The sequence below is a fragment of the Syzygium oleosum genome, unplaced genomic scaffold (genome assembly GCF_021117445.2).
Source record: "Syzygium oleosum isolate NSW1041296 unplaced genomic scaffold, Sole_v2.1 Sole_v2.24, whole genome shotgun sequence".
NCBI classification, from domain to species: Eukaryota; Viridiplantae; Streptophyta; class Magnoliopsida; order Myrtales; family Myrtaceae; genus Syzygium; species Syzygium oleosum.
Genome location: NW_026607508.1, coordinates 3426069 through 3448067, shown reverse-complemented (window position 1 = coordinate 3448067; position 21999 = coordinate 3426069). Strand labels below are relative to the sequence as shown.

Genomic DNA, 21999 nt, shown 5'->3' with positions numbered 1-21999 from the left:
TTAGTTTGAATTTGGATTCAGGTTTCTCTTAGCAAATTGATATTGTATTTGCATAGTGTTCTCGTGGCGAGAACTGTTATTCGAACCATATTCGTTCTGTTCCCTACATCACATTGTAATTTGCCCTTTTGTCTTTTATTTTTTTAAAATTATAAAGAGATCAGTGAGCTTATTTTTCAAACTCGCAAATCAAAATATTATATGGGCGTTTGATAGTTAATTTTCTTCTTTTATGAATTCTTATGAATATAATATGTATCAATTTTACTACTATCTAAGATATGCGGTTCAATTATCACATGGGCTATTTTTTTCCTTTATTAACGTCATTGGTTTATTTCTTCATATATATAAAACCCCGTGGTTCTCTCCAACAACTAAACGGGTGGCACCTATCGGACCGTCACTCACCGAAAGTAATGGTGATGTCACGGTAGCATTGCCCTCTTACAAAATAATTAGTTTCAAAGTTCGACCAGCATAACACTTAGCAATCTTTAATTGTGGACCAAAAATGTTTTAAGAAATGAACTTCACAACAATTTATAATTATTTATTATTAGTTATTTTGTGATCTAATAGAGGTTATTAATCTCACGATTAGGGGTGATCGGTTCACGGTCCGGTCCACCCAGGAATCGGGAACCGAACCGGATTGATGGTCCTGTCTTGTCCAATGGAATCGGTCAAAGAGTGAGAGAATTTTTGAAGAAATATATATATTTCTATATAGTCATGCTCCATTAATTTATTTTCTCAAGTTCTTATTTCTCTTTGCCCTCATCTGGTTAAATTTCTTAGAGGCAGAATTTGTCGACACCTGCAATTCCAGATTTGAATGCAGAGGAAGTGGTTTTGCTGCGGTTGAATCGGACCCATTGCCAAGGCTGAGGTTAGCCAACAATAAGAAAGGATACGGTACGAGAATGTTGTAAGGTGACTGCTATACGTAGTCATTTATCTCTTACTGATGATTGACTCAATTGTTTGAAGAAATAGTATATATACATATACACACATCGTCGATCCAATCCGATCGGTCCGGGAACCGAACTGTCCGAACACCGATTTTACTTTTAGGAACCGGGAATCGGACCCAACTTGCCGGTTTAGTTCAGTCCGGGCGGTTCCCGGTCCAATCGATCCATCTTACTCACCCTTACTCACGATGGATTAAAGACGAGCACTTAACCATTTTTCTTAATTTCATGTGTATAATAATTAGCAATTTAACCCTAATTTTTCTGAATTAGGCTATTCTCAGGTAGCAACGAGTAGTGTACCTGTCCGTTGCCCTGCGAGCAATGGGCAATTTCCATATCAACGACGGTAGACCAGCAATGAAATTTGGAAGAGAACACAAAAGGGTAACAACATTCTCAACTCATCATTAAGTAATTTGCATGAATTTACACGAGATGAGGAAGCACAAGAATCGTCACAATATTAACCCTCTCGTTTACATAGGATAGGGCCCTCACTTTCCGGGGACGAAGTTGGTGGCGTAGGCCCAAGCGTTGTTTTTAACCGGGTCGGCGAGGTGGTCGGCCAGGTTCTCCAGCGGCCCCTTTCCGGTCACGATGGCCTGCACGTAGAACCCGAACATGGAGAACATGGCGAGCCTCCCGTTCTTGATCTCCTTCACCTTGAGCTCCGCGAAGGCCTCGGGGTCGTCCGCGAGTCCCAGCGGGTCGAAGCTCCCTCCCGGGTAGAGCGGGTCGGTGACCTCGCCGAGGGGACCGCCGGCGACGCGGTAGCCCTCGACGGCGCCCATCAGGATGACCTGGCAGGCCCAGATGGCCAGGATGCTCTGGGCGTGGATCAGGCTGGGGTTGCCGAGGTAGTCGAGGCCGCCCTCGCTGAAGATCTGGGCGCCCGCCTTGAACCACACGGCCTCGCCGAACTTGACGCCGTTGCGGGCCAGGAGCTCCGGGAACACGCACCCGAGGGTCCCGAGCATGGCCCACCGGGCGTGGATCACCTCGAGCTCCCGGTTCTTGGCGAAGGTCTCGGGGTCGGCCGAGAGCCCGGCGGTGTCCCACCCGTAGTCGCCGGGGAACTCGCCGGTGAGGTAGGACGGGGGGTCGCCGGAGAAGGGGCCGAGGTACTTGACGCGGTCGGGGCCGTACCACGGGCTCCCGGACGAGGGCCGTACCACGGGCCTGCCGCCGGTCTTCCTCATGGCGACTCTCCCGTTGCCGAAGAGCTCGGGGGCCGACGGGGAGAGCTGCACGGCCTTGCCGGCGAGCGAAGGGGAGGAGAGAGCCATGGTGGAGGCTGCCATTCTTGCTTTGAAACAGAAGGAAAGCCTAGTTCAACTTGGTGAGGTGAGGAAGTGTGAGAATGATATGAATTGGCAACGTTTGGTGGAACATAAATACTGGGATTGGAGTGATATGAGCCTTATCATGTGATATCTCTATCTCGCATTTGATTGGTCGTTCAAGATTCCATCCTTGCCTTCGCTCTTATCCTACGTGGCTCGCCCTACTCCACCAGTTCGTGCGGTTCATACGAGCGTTCCTAGATTTTTTTTTGAAGTTTCTTCGATGACTACATGCGATGTCTTGGTTGATTGGTCCGCATGCAACTTCCGAGGATTTTTCGCGTTTCGACACTTGAGGGAGGACCTTGATAGGTCATCACCATCGATCGGTCAGATATTTATTTGGAGCTTTTGGTTCACCCTATCACGGGTGACAACTCGTGCCGTGTCATCTTATTTGCATCATTCTATGTCACCACGAGAATAAATTGACGTGATTATCGATTATTTATAACTGAAAACGGGCAAACATGTGTCGATTATGTTAGTTTGGAGTTAAGATGTGTTGTGTCGTATCGCGTTCGAATATCTTTTTACTGAATTTCTGTTGTCTTCAAATTGTGTTTTCATTTCATATCGGAAATTGTAGCTCAACAATCCACCGGCGAAAAAGTTGGTGCTTCTCTTGGCTATGCATTTTTGTGATTTAATTTTTTTTAAATTTCTTCTTTGTGAAAATAAAATGATTCGAGTTGAAGCAGACAACTCTTATGGAGAAAAAGGATCTAATCCGACTGATTTACATTCATTTTATATTCTTCTACTCTTCTAAAAGCAAACTTAATTGGAATAACTGGTGCTATAAATTATAAGATTTCCCTAACTAGCTATGCCCAGTCATCGATGACGCCTCCACCCGTTAATAATGTTAATGCCATGCGGGATGGAGAAAATAACGGAAATGAACATATAAGCAGTTTTCGTTATCTTAATTAGACGAAATTAAAGAAAGGTGATTGCACCAATTTGATAAATTTGAGGATTTAGTTGTACTTTTTAATAATCTTGCAATTCATTTGCAATTCGATGATAAAGTTTTGAAACTTTTAATGCAATTATTTCATTAATAGTCGAGCTAAAAGCTAATCTTCCATCTCAGGATCGGACCAAGTCCTCCGATAGGACAATGAGATAAGGGCTCTATCCAAGAACCCGCGGTGTCATTGGTGGGAGATTTCTTGGTGAGATGATAGTGGCCATGAGGTTGCCAAGTAAGACCCACAAATTGCAAATCTAAGGTTAAGACCTTTCAGATATAACAATCCTTTTTTGCCCTTTTCTATATTGTTATATTAAACAAATAATATCTCTTATTTTTAAGAGATCACAGTTGTTTTTTTTTTCAAGAATATTATCTAATAGTTATGTTATAAGTATTCTGTCAATGGTCGAATGTGTAAATTAATAATTTTATCTTATCTCTAATGTACTTCAATTTAAAATTTTCAACTTTTTTCTATCTAACAAACAACCTATAAAAAAAAAAATGTAAGTGTTGAAGTGTTTATATCTTTTCACTCATACGTATACATCATCTCCGGCAAAAATTTTTCTTTCTAGTAATTAATAATGCATCGTCTTAACGAAATTTTTCATTTTAAAAGTGTGTTCTATTTATCTTTTAGTTCCCTCACATGCGCTCTGTGCATCCTATTGGATATCGAGGTGGGTGATTTCTTTTACACTAAAATAGGGATAGAAATACGAATTTCAAGGTAGATTAAGTTGAACATATATATTGGAGATTTGTTCGGTAACTATTCAAGAAAATTGGGTTTTCACCAGTAAAATTAAATTTTTTTTTCTTCAATCTTTAATATTGAGAAGAACGACACTTTTGTTATTTAAAGGGGATACCGAATTTGAAAGTTGGCTTTTTCCCCAGTGCAAATTCAAATATTTCATTTCAACCAAAAAAAAAAAATCCAAATACTTCATACTAAGGCGATTTTGCAAAATCTTTTAAATTAATTTTTTGACACGCGCAACGCAAGGGCATTTATACTAGTATAGACTAAAGTTACCTATTATTTCATATTATTATTGGACAAAAGCTCACATGAAAGGTGAAACACACATGAAATTGTGGCGTCACGGACTTCCCATATTCAGATGGGCCAATCTTGTGAACCCCAAAATCAATATATGTCACGAGACCAACAAATAGTAGTTTGCTTATGTGATCACCAATAATACTGCGTAACTAAGATATTGTGTAAGTACAATGCCAAAAGGCCCAAAATTGATCCTTAAATTCTTAATCGATATTCAATTTGGCATTTAAACTTCAATTTTAGTCATATTGGTCCGCGTATGTTTTTATTTAAGCTGAGTTGGTCCTTTTAGCTGACATGGCCATCCATTCATCACATAGACCCCACATTTGTTGACGTGGCTATCCACGTGTATGACCACATCAATAAACTCAAAAAAAGTTTAAAAAAAAAAAACAGAGAGAACAGAAACATGGGGAAGGGGAGAAGATAGGGAGGGGGAGATAAAGGCGTCACCCTCCACCGGTGCTAGTGAGGCCGATAGCCGTGCAAGGGCCACGGCCTTTGTTGATAGCTAGCGAGGGCCATAGGCCACCGTGTACCATCACGGAGCAAGGGTCAGCTTGTCCTCATGAGGTCCGATGACCCTACTCAGCGTGGCTCGCGATGGTACCGCCCCCGAGCATGAGGGCTTTCGCCTTTGCTTGTTCAGGGGCAAGCTCCTATGGCCCTCACATGACCACCTGCGAGAGCCAGCCACCCTGTCGAGACACCGATGAGGTTCACTGGCCCTCGCCATCGCAAGTGGGCAGAAAAAGAGAAAGTTAATTAGGCCTATGTTCTCCTCTTTTTACATATATATATTTTTCAAATTTTGCTAAGGTGGCCATACATGTGTACAGTCACATGTACAGAGAATATATATATAAGAGACACACGACTTCGCTAAGGCTGTCTGCAAGTCGGAGGTAGTATCATGCCGACTCGACGCGGCTCGTTTCATCGGAGGTCATGATTAGAGTGGGAGCCTTAAAACCTAGATGGCACCCATCTCTAATAGGCATTGAACCTCACAAGTTCGTGGGAGTGTCTATGCCGATATGATATCACTAGGTTTCCTTTTGTTTCGTACTGTTTGCTTTTCGCACTTCTGTCCTTGCACGTTTGAATTGCCCAAATGGATCCATCCCACAATGAGTTTTAAGAAATTGCATCGGGGCTCGTCATGAGACAAATGGCCCATTTTCAGGGAAAAAAAGAAGGTTTTCGAGATTGCATTCGTCCAATTCATGAAGTGTAATTGGGCCTTCTCATGCAAAAGCCTTAAAGTTGCACGAGCCGAGACCTGTTTGATGCAAGGCCCATTTTCTTAAAAATGTCGAGATCGCATTCTCAGCTAGCGAGAAAATTGTCCAAAAAGTCCTAAATCTATTACACTTTTGCCTCTTTAGTTCTAAACCTTTCAATTTTGTAAATTGAGTCCATTCGACCCCAATTGGCAAAACTTGAAAAGGTTTAGGATTTAATTAGCAAAAGTGTAATAGGTTTAGGACTAAATTAATTAAAGTGTAATAGATTTAAGACTTTTTAAATAATTTTCTCCCCAGTTTGCTTAAGACTAGTGAATTGGGCTTTTCAAACTTGCATTGGGCCTTCTGACCAAAAAAAAAAAAACTTGCATTGGGCCTTCATACATTTCGTGTAGTTTTACCAAAAGCTTTTAGGGCTCTAAACTACCTTGGGCAAATGTAAGTATCGTTTGGCAATTTTTTGTTGAGCTTTGGGATGATGCAATTGTATTTCTAAAGCCCTCTAAAGTCCCTTAACTTAAGGCGGATCCAAATTTTGGCTTTAGCATTTTCGGAATACTGATACATTTTTTCCAATTTTGCCCTTGTTAAAAATGTTCAAAATTTCGAAAATTCCCCCACCATTTTCCATCGTGCAACTTTGCCAGTGACCCAAATCTAATCGCCAGAGAACTAGATCTAGCACTAGCGACCCCTCACCAAGGTCGCACGACCCCAGGCAAGGGTCATGCGACCCCAACTAGGGCCACCTAAGGTCACATGACCCTAGTAGCCTCGCAGAGGGTCGCTTGAGGTGACGACAGTCGGTGTGTAGATCTATCTTATTGGCATTTGGTGAAGAGTTTGACTTTAGTTTTTTTTTTTAAATAACAAAAGTCCTTTATAAGTGAATTTTTTTCAAAACATCATTTAAACCAAAGTTGCTTTTCAATGCACTTTTAAATTACATTTTACCAAACACTATTTGCATTTTGAAATATCTCTTTAACCTAAAGTTCTTTATATTTTGCCAAAGACTTAAAAAATCCAACAAAACGGAACACAAATCCTTGCCTAGTTAGACAAAGTTGACATTAAACCCTAGTTTTGAAAGCCAAATGTCCATCTAAAGATAACAATTTCATACCCTTCGAAAAATTCTTGCATGCACTCAAAGCATATAGACCCACTCCATTTTAGCCATTGAATAATTTGAGTTTTGATTCACATGATCTAATGAATGAGATGGAATTGAGTGATATGCATTATATGCATGCAATACTTACTCCTAACCTTCAAAGTTATTTATTTCAAGAGATAGATGTTTATTTCATCGTTGATCAATAAACAAATTTGTGGGATCACTTAATAATATGTTTGTGAAGTGTTTAGTGGTTTTATGATGAAAGTTGTAAAAGCAAAAAGAAACTTGTATACTATAATGTAACACCCTAACTTCATTTTTTAATTATCATTAAGCTTTCTTGATTCATATTATGTCGTGACTTATGTTTTTGTCTTTTTAGTGTACATGTAAGCACTTTTCTAAAAAGATCATCCATTCTAACAATGCTTTTACTTAAGCATGCTTATTATTAGTTCCAATGCATAATGCCATTACATAAAAAAGGCAACTCTTTTGAGTTAATTTCAATTTCAAAGAATACTTCCATTTAGGGTGCGGTTCGACACAAGGCGAGCCTAAAGGGTAATATTGGGCTGGCTCCGATAAGGCGATTTGGTGAAGAGTTTGACTTAAGTTTTTTTTTTAAAAATAACAGAAGTCCTTTATAAATGTAATTTTTCCAAAGATCATTTAAACCAAAGTTGCTTCCCAATGCACTTTTAAATTACACTTTATCAAACACTATTTGCATTTCGAAAAATCTCTTTAACCTAAAGTTCTTTATATTTTCCCAAAGACTTTTAAAAACCCCAACAAAACGGAACACAAATCCTTGCCTAGTTAGATAAAGTTGACATTAAACCCTAGTTTTGAAAGCCAGCTAAAAATAACAGTTTCATACCCTTCGAAAAATTCTTGCATGCACTCGAAGTATATAAACCCACTCCATTTTAGCCATTAAATAATTTGAGTTCCGACCCACATAATCGTATGAATGAGATGGAATTGACTGACATGCATTATATGCATGCAATATTTACTCCTAACCTTCAAAGTTATTTATTTCAAGAGATAGATGTTTATTTCATCGTCGATCAATAAACAAATTTGTGGGATCACTTAATAATATGTTTGTGAAGTGTTTAGTGGTTTACGATGAAAGTTGTAAAAGCAAAAAGAAAGTTGTACACTACAATGTAACACCCTAATTTCACTCATTTAAGGCATCGTTCGCTTCGGTTCATATTATGTCGTGACTTATGTTTTTGTCTTTTAAGTGTACACGTAAGCACTTTTCTAAAAAGATCATCCATTCTAACAATGCTTTTACTTAAGCATGCTTATTATTAGTTCCAATGCATAATGCCATTACATAAAAAAGGCAACTCTTTTGAGTTAATTTCAATTTCAAAGAATACTTCCATTTAGGGTGCGGTTCGAGCCAAGGCGAGCCTAAAGGGTAATATTGGGCTGGCTCCGATAAGGCGATTTAGTTAGGATGTCAAGCTTAGCCCCTTTAGCTTCGAGCTGAACCCAACCCATCTTGAAGAATTATGCATAAAGTTTTTAAGATGCGTAGGCTTGAATAACGATTTAAAACCCGTGCGGGGGTTCCCTGGGTTATCAAAAAAAAAAAAAATAACGATTTAAACCGGACTTCATGGCCTGCTTTGGTTTGAGTTCGCCCGATGATCACTTCAAGAGCCGCCCCCTCGCTCGGAGTTCAGAATCTCCACTAGATTAGGGATGGAAGCCAGATATGTCACCCGCATTTTTTTTAATTCCCAGGTCCATTGAACAAGTGCTCCTTTGGAACTGGATCGGACCGGTCCGGTCTAACCGCCAGTCCCAAGGCCAGTCGATCTGGTCTCCGGTCTTGGAAACTGAAAACCGGTGCTCCCTCCCGATCCAGTTCTTGAGTCCTGGATCGGATCGAGCCGGACCGGAAACCGACCACTCTCACCCACTTTCCGTGCACGCCCCCGGCTACTATCTTCTCCATAAGGCTCACTCTCCGTCGCTTGGAAACATGAAAAAGGAAAATTCACTCTCCCTCCTCTCCGACTTCGCCACTTCCCGGTGAGCGTGAGGAATCCAGCCACCGCCGCTCGGCGCTCACCGGCGATGAACAAGCCGAGGACTCTCGGTCCGCCGCACCACCACCACCACCACCACACCCCCTGCACTCGCACGCACCAGATCGGCGCCCTCCTCCTCGTCGTCGCCACCTTCTTCCTCACCAGGCTCTTCGACCACGCCTTCGCCCCCTGCTCCACCGCCGCGGCGATCGGCCGGGACGGCGCTCACGACTCCGCCGTCGCGCGGTTCGACGGCGGCAGCGGGTCCCTCGCGTGGCCTAGCGGAGGGTACGGGACTCACCTGTCGCTCAGGATCTACGTGTACGAAGAGGACGAGGTCGACGGGTTGAAGGCGTTGCTGTCCGGGCGAGACGGCCGGATCTCGCCGGAGAGCTGTGTTAAGGGTCAATGGGGCTCTCAGGTACTTGATTTCGGTTTTTCGATGTCATTTGAGTGCTTTTCCGGCGATTTCGAGTTTCGGGTCTCTGTTTCCAGGTTCAAGTTTTCTGCTCCCTGATGGGTATAACGTGCAGTTACAATTGTGAACTGATGATGCTCAGGATTGGTCATGTGGTCTTGTTAGGCAGGAGAAGCCTGGTCCTGTAGCTGCAGAAGCATGCTTTTGTTGCTTAGTGTTTCTTAATTTTGGTTTCAGTGTGATTGATATTAGCGTGTCTGAGCGATTGTTGCAACTCTCGAGGATTTCGAACTGTTTTAGTTTTTGGAGGCGCATTTGGGACTCTTTAGTACATAGATTGCTTCAAGATTATTGTTTGGACCTTCATCAGAAAGAGGAAATGTGATTCAATAACGTGGTGTTTCCGGACCATGTCTCTGAGAGCATTGATCATGTAGGAACTTAGCAGTCTTTTGGGAGGATTTATGAGAAGGATACAATATTTGGAGCTATTGTGTTTGGTGTTCTCTGTAGTTTGCGAATGTTTATGGGGCTTTGTAGTTTCTTAATTATGCATGCCATTGATGCTAATTATTAGAGTTTCCTCTAACAATGCAGGTTAAAATACATAGGCTCTTTCTAGAATCCAGATTTCGTACAAGAAAGAAAGAGGAGGCGGATCTTTTCTTTGTGCCAGCCTATGTTAAGTGCGTTCGGATGATGGGAGGCCTCAATGACAAAGAGATTGACCGGACATATGTGAAGGTGAATACTTTGTTGGCGTTCGGAAGAGTTCTGTGTTTTTTTTTTTTATCAAGAAAACACTTGTGAGAACAAAAACAGAAATTAGTTGCAGTTGTTTGTAGTTCAAAATGACTATGACAGATTTTGAGGATAGTAATTTTGATATGTCTCATTCTAGTTCGAAGAGATAATTGGTTCTGCATAAGATGTTTAGAGATATCTAGGTGACAATAATTGAAAGCAGCAGTTTATGTTTCTGAAAACAACCTTTGTTTCAGAAGCAATTTTCGGAATAGATTGGCAAGGAACTAACTTTCAAAGCACACTGTTCTGAAATAAGTTAACTCATTTTGGAAAAGAATTCAAAAAAGGGTCCGTTGTTGTTTTTCGATGGCTTTATGTTGACGTGGTTGTTTGGATGCATATTGCTCTTTTTGTTTAGTTGATCCTTGCCTCGTTCAGTGCAGGTTCTGAGTCAGATGCCTTATTTCAGGTTTTCAGGAGGTCGCAACCACATATTTGTCTTTCCAAGGTACCCTTAGTTCTTTGCATTCTGTGTGAGGCAACTGGTTGAGTTTGTAGCTCAAAGATGTATCATGGATTGAAACTCACCTGTAGTATTTATCTTGCTTTCCTGATCCTTGACATTTAGTCATAAAGTTTCTGTTTTCTCAATGTTCAATTTGGCAGTGGTTCATGAATTTGCTTTGAAACTAAAAAAGATCTAGACTTACTTCACTAATGATCCAGCCTTCAGTGAAATTTGACAATAGTATTCAATTATACAGTTTTGCTAGCTTCCTCATGTGGTGATCAATTGTTGTTCTTTTGTGCAACTGCAGCGGTGCTGGAGCTCACTTATTTCAATCTTGGGCGACATACATTAATAGGTCTATAATTCTCACCCCTGAGGTACATTACTTAGTCTCCAGGATATGTTGCTCTGGAATGATTTCCACAGTTAGGACTTGTGATAGGATTCAGAGGCAACATGGTTGGCTTCTTGTACGTCCTTTATGTTTTAGAATTTACTAGCCGTGCAATGAAGTATAATTTTCTCCTTCAAAATTATAGCGTCTGGGTTGAGACATAGATTTTGTTTTCATGTGTCTGGTGGACTTAGCTTATGTGAAATGACATCCTTTATTGTTGTGAAGCATTCTCTTTATTATCCCTACTCTTGACCAAGGTGTATAATGCCCCAAAATAAGGATACTCATTTAGTGATCTCGGAATCATACCCCAGAATAAGGATACTCATTTAGTGATCTCGGAATCATACTAAGGCAAAAGAAATGTGAACCAATGTGTAAACATGGATAATTCACTTTCTGCTGGTTGTGTTTTGTGGTGGACATATTCTCGTGAACATACTGGACACATGGTTTGCTCTCTTTGTTGTTCTTAAGGCAACTGAAAGGGACATGAGAACACTTTTTTGTTAAAGTTGAGTTCCACCTTCCAATTTTTTTCTTTTGTGACTGCTTAGTACTGCCTTTGATGCTCTCCCTTGTAGTTTGTCGGATGAATTTTAGAATGAGCAATGATGCATGTGCTAAGAAATCTTACTCTTTTTACTCAGCGATATGGCAATCTTTATTGGGTTAAGAAGCCAATGATTCAAAGCACAGGCCTCACTTATTTCAATACCTAATCTAAATTTGCCACATATTTTAGTGAGATTTCTTAGGGAAACTAGTATTTTCTTTTTAGAATAAGTGCACACAGCCTTTTCCTGTATTCAGTGTACAAGGAGGACACGAAGTTGATAATAGTAAACAGGATTTTTCGAATTTCCTCCATTTTATACTTCTACATTCATCAATGTTCTGGGAAATTATCAGATCTTGGTTTTTTCTACATGCCAGACCATGATCATCTTAATGCTTCTGTTTTTGTAATTGTCCTTGTTCTACTAGATTTGAGTAGGTGACATGAAGAAAGAAAATACAACTGTTTCTTTTGTGCTTTTCAAATATGAGAATGCTTGAAGAGATTTATCTTCGGTGATTTTTTTTGAGAGATTGTATATTTAGAAGTACTGGAATATGTGGTCGAAGTGATTGACTATCACACTCAGACATAGTTGATTTCCTTGAAAGGCATTGCACTTCGACGATTTTAGTGATTCTAAAGTAATTTTACTTAAGATGAACCAACCAAATATTTGGCAGACCTGAGTTTTGACAATGGAAATTTTGAATCTACCTGTTAGTGCAGGGTGATCGGACTGATAAGCGGGACTCAAGTGCTTTTAATACTTGGAAAGATATCATCATTCCTGGCAATGTTGATGACAAGATGACCAGTGAAACTGTGGTCCAGCCATTGCCTTTACGGAAGAGGAAATACTTGACAAACTATTTAGGTCGTGCTCAGAATAAGGTTGGCCGTCTTCGGCTGATAGAACTTGCAAAGCAGTTTCCAGATAAGGTAACTCTTCTGCAATATCCCAGTTGATGATTTGTAGAATCTGGATTAGGAAATCAATGTGATGTATACCAAAATTATTTGTTGTTTGGATTGTCTCATGTCTTCTGTTTCATCACTTCCTTGTAGACTTCAGAGTATCTTCACCTGATAGTTTGTACTATGGGCGGTGGACTAAGAATATCAGTTAGGTAAAACATCGTCATGATTAGGGAACTTGAAGCAGGACACCTCCTTAGAAGATTGCTAAGAAGTTGACAATTTCAGTGGATAATTATGTAATTGTCCATCATAACATTTTTAGGGTACATATTTTAATATGGATAGATTTCTTATAGCATGAAAAATCAAAAGAACCATATGAAGTGGCTTGCAATTTTCAGCTATATTATTGAGGAACAACTGAAAACTTCTTTTGCTGTGTTCCATGTGCATATGAAGTTGTTGTGCAACACAGAATAAAAAGCTCCATATGCATAAAAGAACAGCAAAAAGAGCTCCATTCAAAATTTTTATGATAACCAAGGAACGCAGGTATATGTTGCATTATGACTATTCATTTCATAAGCAGCTTGAATGTCCAGAGTTGAAGTTCAAGGGGCCAGACAAATTGGGCAGGCAAGAGTATTTTGAACACCTACGGGATGCTAAGTTCTGCCTTGCTCCACGTGGGGAGTCATCCTGGACTCTTCGCTTTTATGAGGCTTTTTTTGTGGTAAGTTCTCTCTCTCTCTCTGTGAGTGCACATGTCCACGCCAACAACACACTGGCACGTGGCATAGATTCTAGCATTTGCAATATGTAATGTAGACAATCTCCATGATTTGGTTACTAGGAGTGTGTCCCAGTGCTCCTGTCAGATCAAGTAGAACTGCCTTTTCAAAATGTTATTGACTACAAGAAGATATCGATCAAGTGGCCATCTTCTCGAATAGGGCCCGAGTTGTTGGAGTACTTGGAATCGATACCAGGTTGGCGTCTCACACCTTTTTTCAGGTCTCCCCCCTCATAATCGATCATCAGTTAATATTGATTCTATTTCCTGTCAGATAAATCCATAGAAGAGATGATAGCCAACGGGAGGCAGGTAAGGTGCTTGTGGGTCTATGCTCCTGAATCGAATCTGTGCTCAGCAACTAATGCAATTTTGTGGGAACTTCAAAGAAAAGTGAGATATTTCCACCAGTCTACCGAGACATTTTGGCTGCACAATGGATCATTTGTTAACAGAGACTTGATTGAGTTCTCCAAGTGGAGACCTCCCATGCCTTTACCCTGAATACTATCCTCCATAGTTTTTTCTTTTCTCATGAGCCATTTATAGTGTTAGCCTACGTGAATATAAGCGATAATTATTCATGAACCATGAATTCTTTGTGCTCCAAAATCAAATAGCCATTTCCCTATTTTCGTTCTCTTGGCATTCTGGTTACTTTCTTCAATGTTCAGGCGCGCTTGCTAATGGCCTATTTGATGAAGTTCATGTTTGCTGAAGTTGTGGTCCGTCTTCCTAATCAACCTGCTGGTCTTGGTTTATGATGGTTACACAACATCAGTGGAGATGATGACATTGAATTTCATGTGTTATCTTTATGTGTCAACGGATGCATCTCCTTTAAGCTCACTTGGATGAAGAACTTAGTGTCTTGACATGAGTGTCGTCCAAATTAAATGGCAACTAATGTAGGTTTATATGCAAACACTATTCTACAATAAATAATTGGTCATGCAAAATAAGTAAATAAAGCAGAAATACTGAAGAGTAGTGATGCAAAAGTCTGCTCAAGTGACTTATATGGTTTGAACTTTGCCTACAGCATTCTCCAAAATTTGCTCGACAGGATCCCCAAATTCCACCAGAAGCTGACTCTTCGATTGCAAACCCAACCCAAAATCACAAAAGCTATTCTCTCTAGTACAATCACATCACTTGCTGACTAGTGACTACTAGAGCAAATTTGAGTATAAGAGGATTCAACAATTCGCACATGCAACATTCTTTGTGGTTCAAACCCCCCTGGGGACCCTAAGGCATGCTTTTGACAAGAAGATAGCAAAAACTAGGAGTTACCTGACCCCAAATGGTCAATTTCGGACGGCCATACAGATTCCGGTGCTTGAATAGAGGTCGAGGCTTACTAGCCATCACTTGGGCACCCAATTCACTGGAGGACTAGGTTTCGGTGCGGGCAAGGACCGAACACTGCGTTCAATCAAATTGAGTGTCTGGTTCTAACTTTCTCGGCACTTTTGAAGAGTTGCTGAAGGCAAAGTCAATACCACTAAAACCACTTTTTGCAATATTTCCACGAGTGCCGCTAAAACGTTCATGTTCGTTGTCTGTCATTATTCCATGTCCATTTCAATTTCAACTCAATCTAGCTCGAGGGCATGAACAAAAATCACTAGCAAGTCATGATTTTGTACTCATCAAAGCCTACAAGATTGGCATTGAGTACATATTTGCGTCTAAATAAAGCATGGTGAGTGAATGCAGCTCTTCATGCGACTTGGCCGTGAGTGTTGAGGAATAGGATGTACTGATTGATAGCCATCCGAGAGAGCCAACTTGTTTGACAAAAGAACCCAATGCACATGCATTCGGTTCATGTTATGCACAAACTGCAAATCAATTGAAGCTCACAGATATAACCCAATGCAATATTGGAAAGAAAACAAAATAATTATGCTATGTATACTCAAACTAGTTTACAAAAGCAACGAGGCAAAGTCTGGGTATCCAATATGGTTTGCCTATTTGAAACCACACTTGCATCGTGCCACCTAGTATACCTAGCATTACTCGGAAGAAAAGAAAGAACTGCCCATGTAAAAAAGCTTCTACAAAGAATGAATCGAACAAAACACATACGGATAGAAAACGTACCCATCCGTCATCTATCTTACCAAAACTGATCCATAATCCAAGTTAAAGCGAAACTTTTGCGGGACCAACGCCTCTCCTTCAATCCTACTCAGCAATATGATATACCAGTGTTGTAAGAGCAACTAGCCGTCGTAATCTTCAATGAAGGTGAAGCCAAACTGGTAACTTGTCAATGAGCATATGAACTGGGAACTCGAGTAGTATGATTGCAGAAGCACCACCTTCTATGACTTGATTAGGCCCGTAATATTGACTTCCCACCGATTAGGATTTCAAGACTTCTCTTGCCTCGTGTCTTGTATCGTTCGATCAGCTGGTCAACTAGGAACAACCGCGTCAATGGTGACTTTCCATGAGATCAGCAAGACTGATCTTCCCACAATTGCCAGTGTCCAGTCTGTCAAACGTGTTGCAGATCCGCAGTATGTCTTTCTCTGATACCTTCCCCATTTCCTTAAGCTTGTATATGACATATTCAGATTTACTGCAGAACACAACAAAGACAAACTCACATTAAAGGCAGCTCCATACAGGATCCAGAACGAATACAGCGGAAAGACTCTCGGAAGATGTAAGAGGATTATGATGAAAAAGAGGACTTAATCATACAACAGTAAAGTGAAATAGGGTATAAGTAATTGGGTGACAACCACAAAACATACTCACTACCCGGGGACTGCGAATGCTGGATCAGGTGCATCTAAACCATTGATCATACAGGTTCCACGTGTGGCCCATATGACCGACGGCTCAAATAGATCCAGTCCAATGGAGCCGGGTGCAGGCAAGGTTTTTCCCCACATTACTTGGACAGAGTGAAATAGTGGAAATGTGGAAGCTGCCTCAAAAGCTGCTGGTGCAAATCTCAATTAATGAAAATGGGAAACATCTGAACTAATGGAGTTAGCAAAGTCCAAAGATTCTCCTGCGCAACTATATACCCACTTCTAGAGAGCCATTCATGCCAAAAATCAGATTTTCCTCTTGTTCTCTTGTTGCTACCTTTCATATCTCTACTCACCCAGAGTCATATAAAAGGCATCGCCGTTGAAGATAAAGTGACGCACTGTCAGTAAAGAACTTATGATCTCTCTCTACGATCAAATTCAACACATTCATGAAACCCTAATACTTTCTTGGGGGGAAATAATACTTCTATTCAATAACATATCATCGATAACTTCCTCATCTATGAAGACAAAAAGCCATAGAAGGAAAGCCTACAGATAGACACACATAACTACAACCTGTCTAAAAGTAGTAATGGAAGTTCAAATTTCATAATCACAAACAAACGAAGAGATAATAGTCAAAAACTAGAATAGCTGAAATTCTAAAAGAATCAATGTATAGTATACATAGAACAGATGTAACAGAAGACGAAGTGAAAACTTTGAAGTTATTCAACAGTTCAAACAACCATGGACAATTAACTGTACCAATTAAAGGTAAGTCCATTGGCATTAAAGACACTACGAACATCTTATTTTGACCATCTTCAGTAAGTATGTTATTTACCTGAAAAACAAATTGCTAAAAATGCAAATTGTTTCAGATAAACAGTAGGCACTTATCAAAAAGAAAACGGCAAACACATCATCCGTTCATTTGAGATACTGTTCATTTCAATGTCATAATAATTCTGCTCATGGTGAACTCATCTCAGATAACTCGACCACTCCAAGAGAAGGGAAGGTGGGATGGAGTGAGGAGGGAGATTTAAGAAAGTCAGCAGCACTTTGTTGGAAAAGATGCAAAAGAGCGAAATTAACTGAAAACATATTCTTAAACTGGATTATATAAGAACTGAGGCATTTCTCTTCATGTTCAACTTTGCATAAATCCCATGAATATAGAGTGCAATAATCTGCACCTTTCTTAAATGATGAAACTATCGGAATTGGTGACGCGAACTTCTAAATAGTGATCGTGATATTAACAAAGATATACAGAGTTCTAATAGAAATTCAAGCTTTGTAAAGCATGAAATAAAAGGAGATTTCAGGTAGCTAGTGTGACCAATTATCAAATAGGGTCGTTTGCTAAATAAACTTTTCCCAGAAGATATATTTACTCCCTACTCAGACGAAACTCGACTCAGAATGTGCATGAACTTGCAGAGTAATAAACATTTTCATGGATATAAGAGTGAACAATACATTACACAAGCACACAAAAACGAAGTGTCAAGAATATTTTCCACAAACTAAACCAAGGCAAGCAGGATACAAATGTGTTCTAGTACAATAACTTAATCAGAACTATAAACTATTCCCAATTGCCTTTTGAGAATGACCCTTAACGCTAGATAATGCTCAAACGTGAAAGCAGACTTATGAACACGTTGTTGATACTTAGTAGAGGAATTCATAATGTGCCATAAGGTTTTATCAAGATAAAGGGAACAAAGCATACCGAACAAAGCCATTGTTGTCAATGTCGGCTGCCAGGAACTCGGCTATGGTCATATCATGACCAAGCACCCACTTTGCAATTCTCCTTTGTCGCTTATCAACTCTTGCCTCAGCCAAATAGAGAAAAGCCCGCGCAACCGCTAACGTCGATACTAGTAACCAGATGGAAGCAAAAATACGACCAGTTAATGATGTGAACGCACGGTCCCCATACCCGACCGTGGTGACAGACATTACCGAGAAGTAAAAGGAATCTGACCAGCCAAGCCTCTCAACAAAATGCATCGCAGCCACACCAATTCCAATGCAAAGAAACACAACACCTAAGGCCAATGCCACTTTCATCCTTATCCTCATCCTCCCCTTTTTCAAATCGATTAAATAGGATCCTCCGGAATCTTTCTTTTCCTTCCTATCCTGTGCCGCCTTCAGCAAGTAACTCTCTTGCAAATCAAGGACATAACTAACCATCCCAGACAACAATATATCGATAAATCCGAACCCCACCAATACAAACATTACAGAAAACATCTTGGTTGCAGGGCTATTTGGCGTAATATCACCATACCCAATCGTGCACATAGTGACAATGCAAAAGTACAGAGCATCCACAGCAGGGTGAGTCTCAATAGCTGCAAAGTTATGACGGTTGCACCAGTATATAGCCACACCGAACGACAAATAAGCAACTAAAAGTATCACCGCCTGACGGACAATCGTTTGCGAACTGGACTGAGGCTTCGGCGGAGCAGGTTGGCGATTAACGTCATTCAAAACCGCCATAGCTGGCGCCGTCTTGGCGCGGTGCAAATGGGATTTCGGGCACGCCTCATTACAATCAGCCGGGCGAGACTCTTGCGCATAAAAAGACGGTGGTGCGCGCTGGTCTTGAGAAGAGGATGGTCTGGGCGAACTCACGGACAGAGTCAACGCATCGACGATCTGCGAAGTGTCCTCTGGGGACGGAGACGGCCCGAAAATGAGGCGGTCCTTGAGCTCCGACGGCGTGAGGGGAAGAGCGATGGAGATCTCGTCGTCCTCGGAGAGCGACGAGAGGGACGGCGGCCTCCTCCTCCTGGGGCTCGAATACGGAAGCAGAGGCTCCTTCTCCATGCTAGTATATTATTACCACCACCCAAGATCACGTCCACACTACAATGCCGATCGAATTAAGGCCAGACCCATCAAACCACAAGGCTCGAGCTCGTCACGCGGAGTGTGGAAACAGGGGAAAGAGACCAGGAAACAGAGCTCGCCCCCCAAACCAACGCCGAAAACGAAGCGTGGAACCGGGAGGAGAACTTGGGAAGGATCGAAATACGCCAGACCCATCAAACCAAAAGGATCGACCTTGTCACGCGGAGTGTGGAAACAGGGGAAGGATCAAATAACACCCAAAATCACATCCACGCTACTATGCCGATGGAATTACGGCCTGACCCATCAACCCAAAAGGATCGAGCATGTCACGCGGAGCGTGGAAACAGGGGAAGGACACCAGGAAACAGAGCTCGCCCCCCAAAACAACGCCGAAAACGAAGCGGACAGCCGGAGGGGGAACTCGGGTCGACCGATGTTCTTGCTCTGTCGCGGGCGATACGGTGTCGAGAGCGACATTGGATTCATGGGCTTCGACAAGAAGAACGCGCGCCGAACGAACCGAAAGCACTCACAAGCATGGATAGGAGAGAGAGAGAGAGAGCGCGATGATCGAGGGTGATGAACATGAAGCGCCGAATGATCGTGTATTCAATTAGTGTGAAGAGTGAGAGTGAGAGAGATCGGGCTTTTTGTCTGTTTGCTCGTAATGATGAGAGAGAGAGATTCGGGCTTTTTGTCGGTTTGTTAGTTTCGGGGATTCATATGACATTGCCTGAAAAAGTGGAAACAGACTTTATAGCAGGGTGAACATAGGTCTAGAGTAAGATCCGGCGTCGAATCAGACCAGATCGATCTTAAAAATTAGTTCAGTTTTTGGTTGCAGGACTCCTCGATCTGGTTTATCGATTTTCGATTCCTGGATAGGAATCAAATTGAATTGAATTGGATTGGGAATCGGAGAACCTGTACTGAACCAAGGTAACTCTAAAACTATCCATGGATTTTTTCACCGATTTTGTTATTACTATTGTCAAACTTTTAGAATTTGGAACACCATTCTATTACTAATGTTATTTAATGTTCTTCCAATGGTAGGTATAGTTTCAAACTTATTTTGGTACGGATGGATATGTACCCTTTAAAATCCAGGTGCAACATATATGTATATTCATTGCAGGAGAAATCTAGTATACTATGCACTTTGAAAACCTCAATTAACTAATCACTACTCTTTTATTCGTGTTTCTAGTTTAATCTTGAATCAACCCCTTTCATTTACTCTACATGACAACATAATATGATTTCTCTTGTTAGGTTTGACAAATTACTTCACATATAAATGGTTCTATTTGGGATAGGCAGTCTTGTTGATGAAACTCTATCTATCTGAAGGGGAATTTTTGTTGTTGCTTTGATTTTCATTTTGGTTGACTAAAAATAAAGCAAGAAAAAGAAGGAATAAGAAATTGAAACAAAAAGGAAGAAGAATTGGCTGATTCCTGAATAGACCTTAAAATCGATAGGGTTGGCTCCATGTTTCGAGTGAAACTTGGATCTACCGAGGAACTCCTCACCTCTACTTTGTAGTTCGGATTTCGGATCGGAAGGCTCGCACTTGTCATGGCGCGTGTGCTGACATCGCTTGTAAGGCTCGGATTGGTTGGTCTCTCTCTCTAACTCGAACTTTGGCCTAGCTATTTGGTCCGATCAAGCAAACCAAATTAGACAGAAAAGGAAGCTTTGAGAATCTGATGCGGGAGCATCCGACTTAGCTCCATCGAACAAATCGAAACCATCGATGCTTATTCAAGCCAATAAAGAATTTGGGCATCATGTGCTTCGATGGGTCATTTCCAACAATTCTGAATGAAACAAAAACCTATCGATAACATATCGACGCATTGAAAAATGTCGATAACTTGTCGATACTATCGATACGATGAAGAATGTCAATAACTTGTCGATACTATCGATAACATATCGATACGATGAAGAATGTCGATAACTTGAAGTATATCGATGACATATCGATGGGAGGCTATTATGGACTATTTCAAAAGAGCATTTGAAGAGTTTTCAACAAAATTATCTTCTGGTCAAAGGGGGAGCACGAATTATGCAAAGATAAAGACTCAAGAATGCAAGTTCCCATGCTATTAATTGCATTTCTAAGTCCTAGGTGTCTTTACTATTTTACAAGTTTCAAAGAGTCAAAGTTTGTAGAACCTAAGTGCTTTATTATATTTCTTAGTCTCGAGGTTTTTTTTTAATATTTCGATTGATTCCTAGGTTTCGTTTCTCCTATAAATAGAGGACGAATTTTCATTGTAAAAGGATGATTTGGATGAATGAAAATTTGTGAGATTTCCTCTGCTTGAGTGAATATCTTCGGAGAGTGGATAACTCCTTTCGGTCTCTTTATCCTTGGAGCGTGGATTACTCCTTGGTAGTGAGCCAAGAAGCCCTTTATCCTTGGTTGGTGGTATCTTTAGGCCTTGGTGGTGAGCTTCTCCTATCCCGAAGTCCTTTATCCTTGGCTGGTGAAATCTTTAGGCCTTGGTGGTGAACTTCGTAGATCCCGATCCTCATCCTTGGTTGGTGGCGTGGCCTTTATACCTTGGAAGGAGATCGTTCTATATTATTTTATTTCTGCATTTTTCCCTTCAGTTCCATCCTCATACACTCCATTCCATACACTTATCTAGAAAATTCCAAAAAGAAAATACCCGTTCCGGAATCACTCGCCCACCCACGCATCAAATTGGTATCAGAGCTCAAGGTTGAACTTGTTTGAGTGATTCCTTTCTGTTTTCCAATCCTTATTCAACATGGATGATCGGGTTCCAAGAGGCTTGACTTTGGAACAAGCACACAATGAAAGGCGGGATCGTCCTATCCAAAACCTTCAGCAACAAATAGAGCGAGTCCTCAATCTTCTAGAGGATCCGGCGAGACAAGGCCAACCGGAGAGGCGTCCGAATGATCGACGTCAGCGTGATGATTCAGAATCTCGTCAAAGTTCTAGTGGCGATTCCAATTCCACTGGGGGCAACTCTAGTGATTCCGATTCTCATATCCGAAGACGAAGAGGGAGGCATAAGGAGAATGATCGAGACATCAAAGTGGAGGTCCCTGAATTTGAAGGTAGTCTCAATCCCGATGACTTTGTGGATTGGCTACATACAATCGAACGGATTTTTGACTTCAAGTCCT

The 21999-nt window shown here is 41.1% G+C and overlaps 3 protein-coding genes across 3 annotated transcripts; 1 reads left to right on the top strand and 2 right to left on the bottom strand.

Moving 5' to 3' along the window:
• Nucleotides 1–1366: 1366 nt before the first annotated feature.
• Nucleotides 1367–2328, bottom strand: LOC115661995 (chlorophyll a-b binding protein of LHCII type 1-like). The gene has a single exon (XM_030584177.2). The coding sequence runs from the start codon at nt 2282–2284 to the stop codon at nt 1478–1480; it is 807 nt and encodes a 268-aa protein (XP_030440037.1). The 5' UTR covers nt 2285–2328; the 3' UTR covers nt 1367–1477.
• Nucleotides 2329–8843: 6515 nt separating this feature from the next.
• On the top strand, nt 8844–13790 carry LOC115661543 (probable beta-1,4-xylosyltransferase IRX10). The gene is made up of 8 exons (XM_030583788.2): nt 8844–9234; nt 9829–9975; nt 10422–10486; nt 10797–10866; nt 12175–12387; nt 12956–13099; nt 13220–13355; nt 13434–13790. Exons 1-8 carry the CDS (start codon nt 8860–8862, stop codon nt 13661–13663), a joined length of 1380 nt encoding a protein of 459 aa, XP_030439648.2. The 5' UTR covers nt 8844–8859; the 3' UTR covers nt 13664–13790.
• A 1262-nt stretch (nt 13791–15052) lies between these two features.
• LOC115662086 (two-pore potassium channel 3-like) lies at nt 15053–19404 on the bottom strand. Its single transcript, XM_056302639.1, has 2 exons — nt 17687–19404; nt 15053–15755 (listed from the first exon to the last, which is right to left on the bottom strand). Exons 1-2 carry the CDS (start codon nt 18796–18798, stop codon nt 15608–15610), a joined length of 1260 nt encoding a protein of 419 aa, XP_056158614.1. The 5' UTR covers nt 18799–19404; the 3' UTR covers nt 15053–15607.
• Between the last annotated feature and the right edge of the window lie 2595 nt (nt 19405–21999).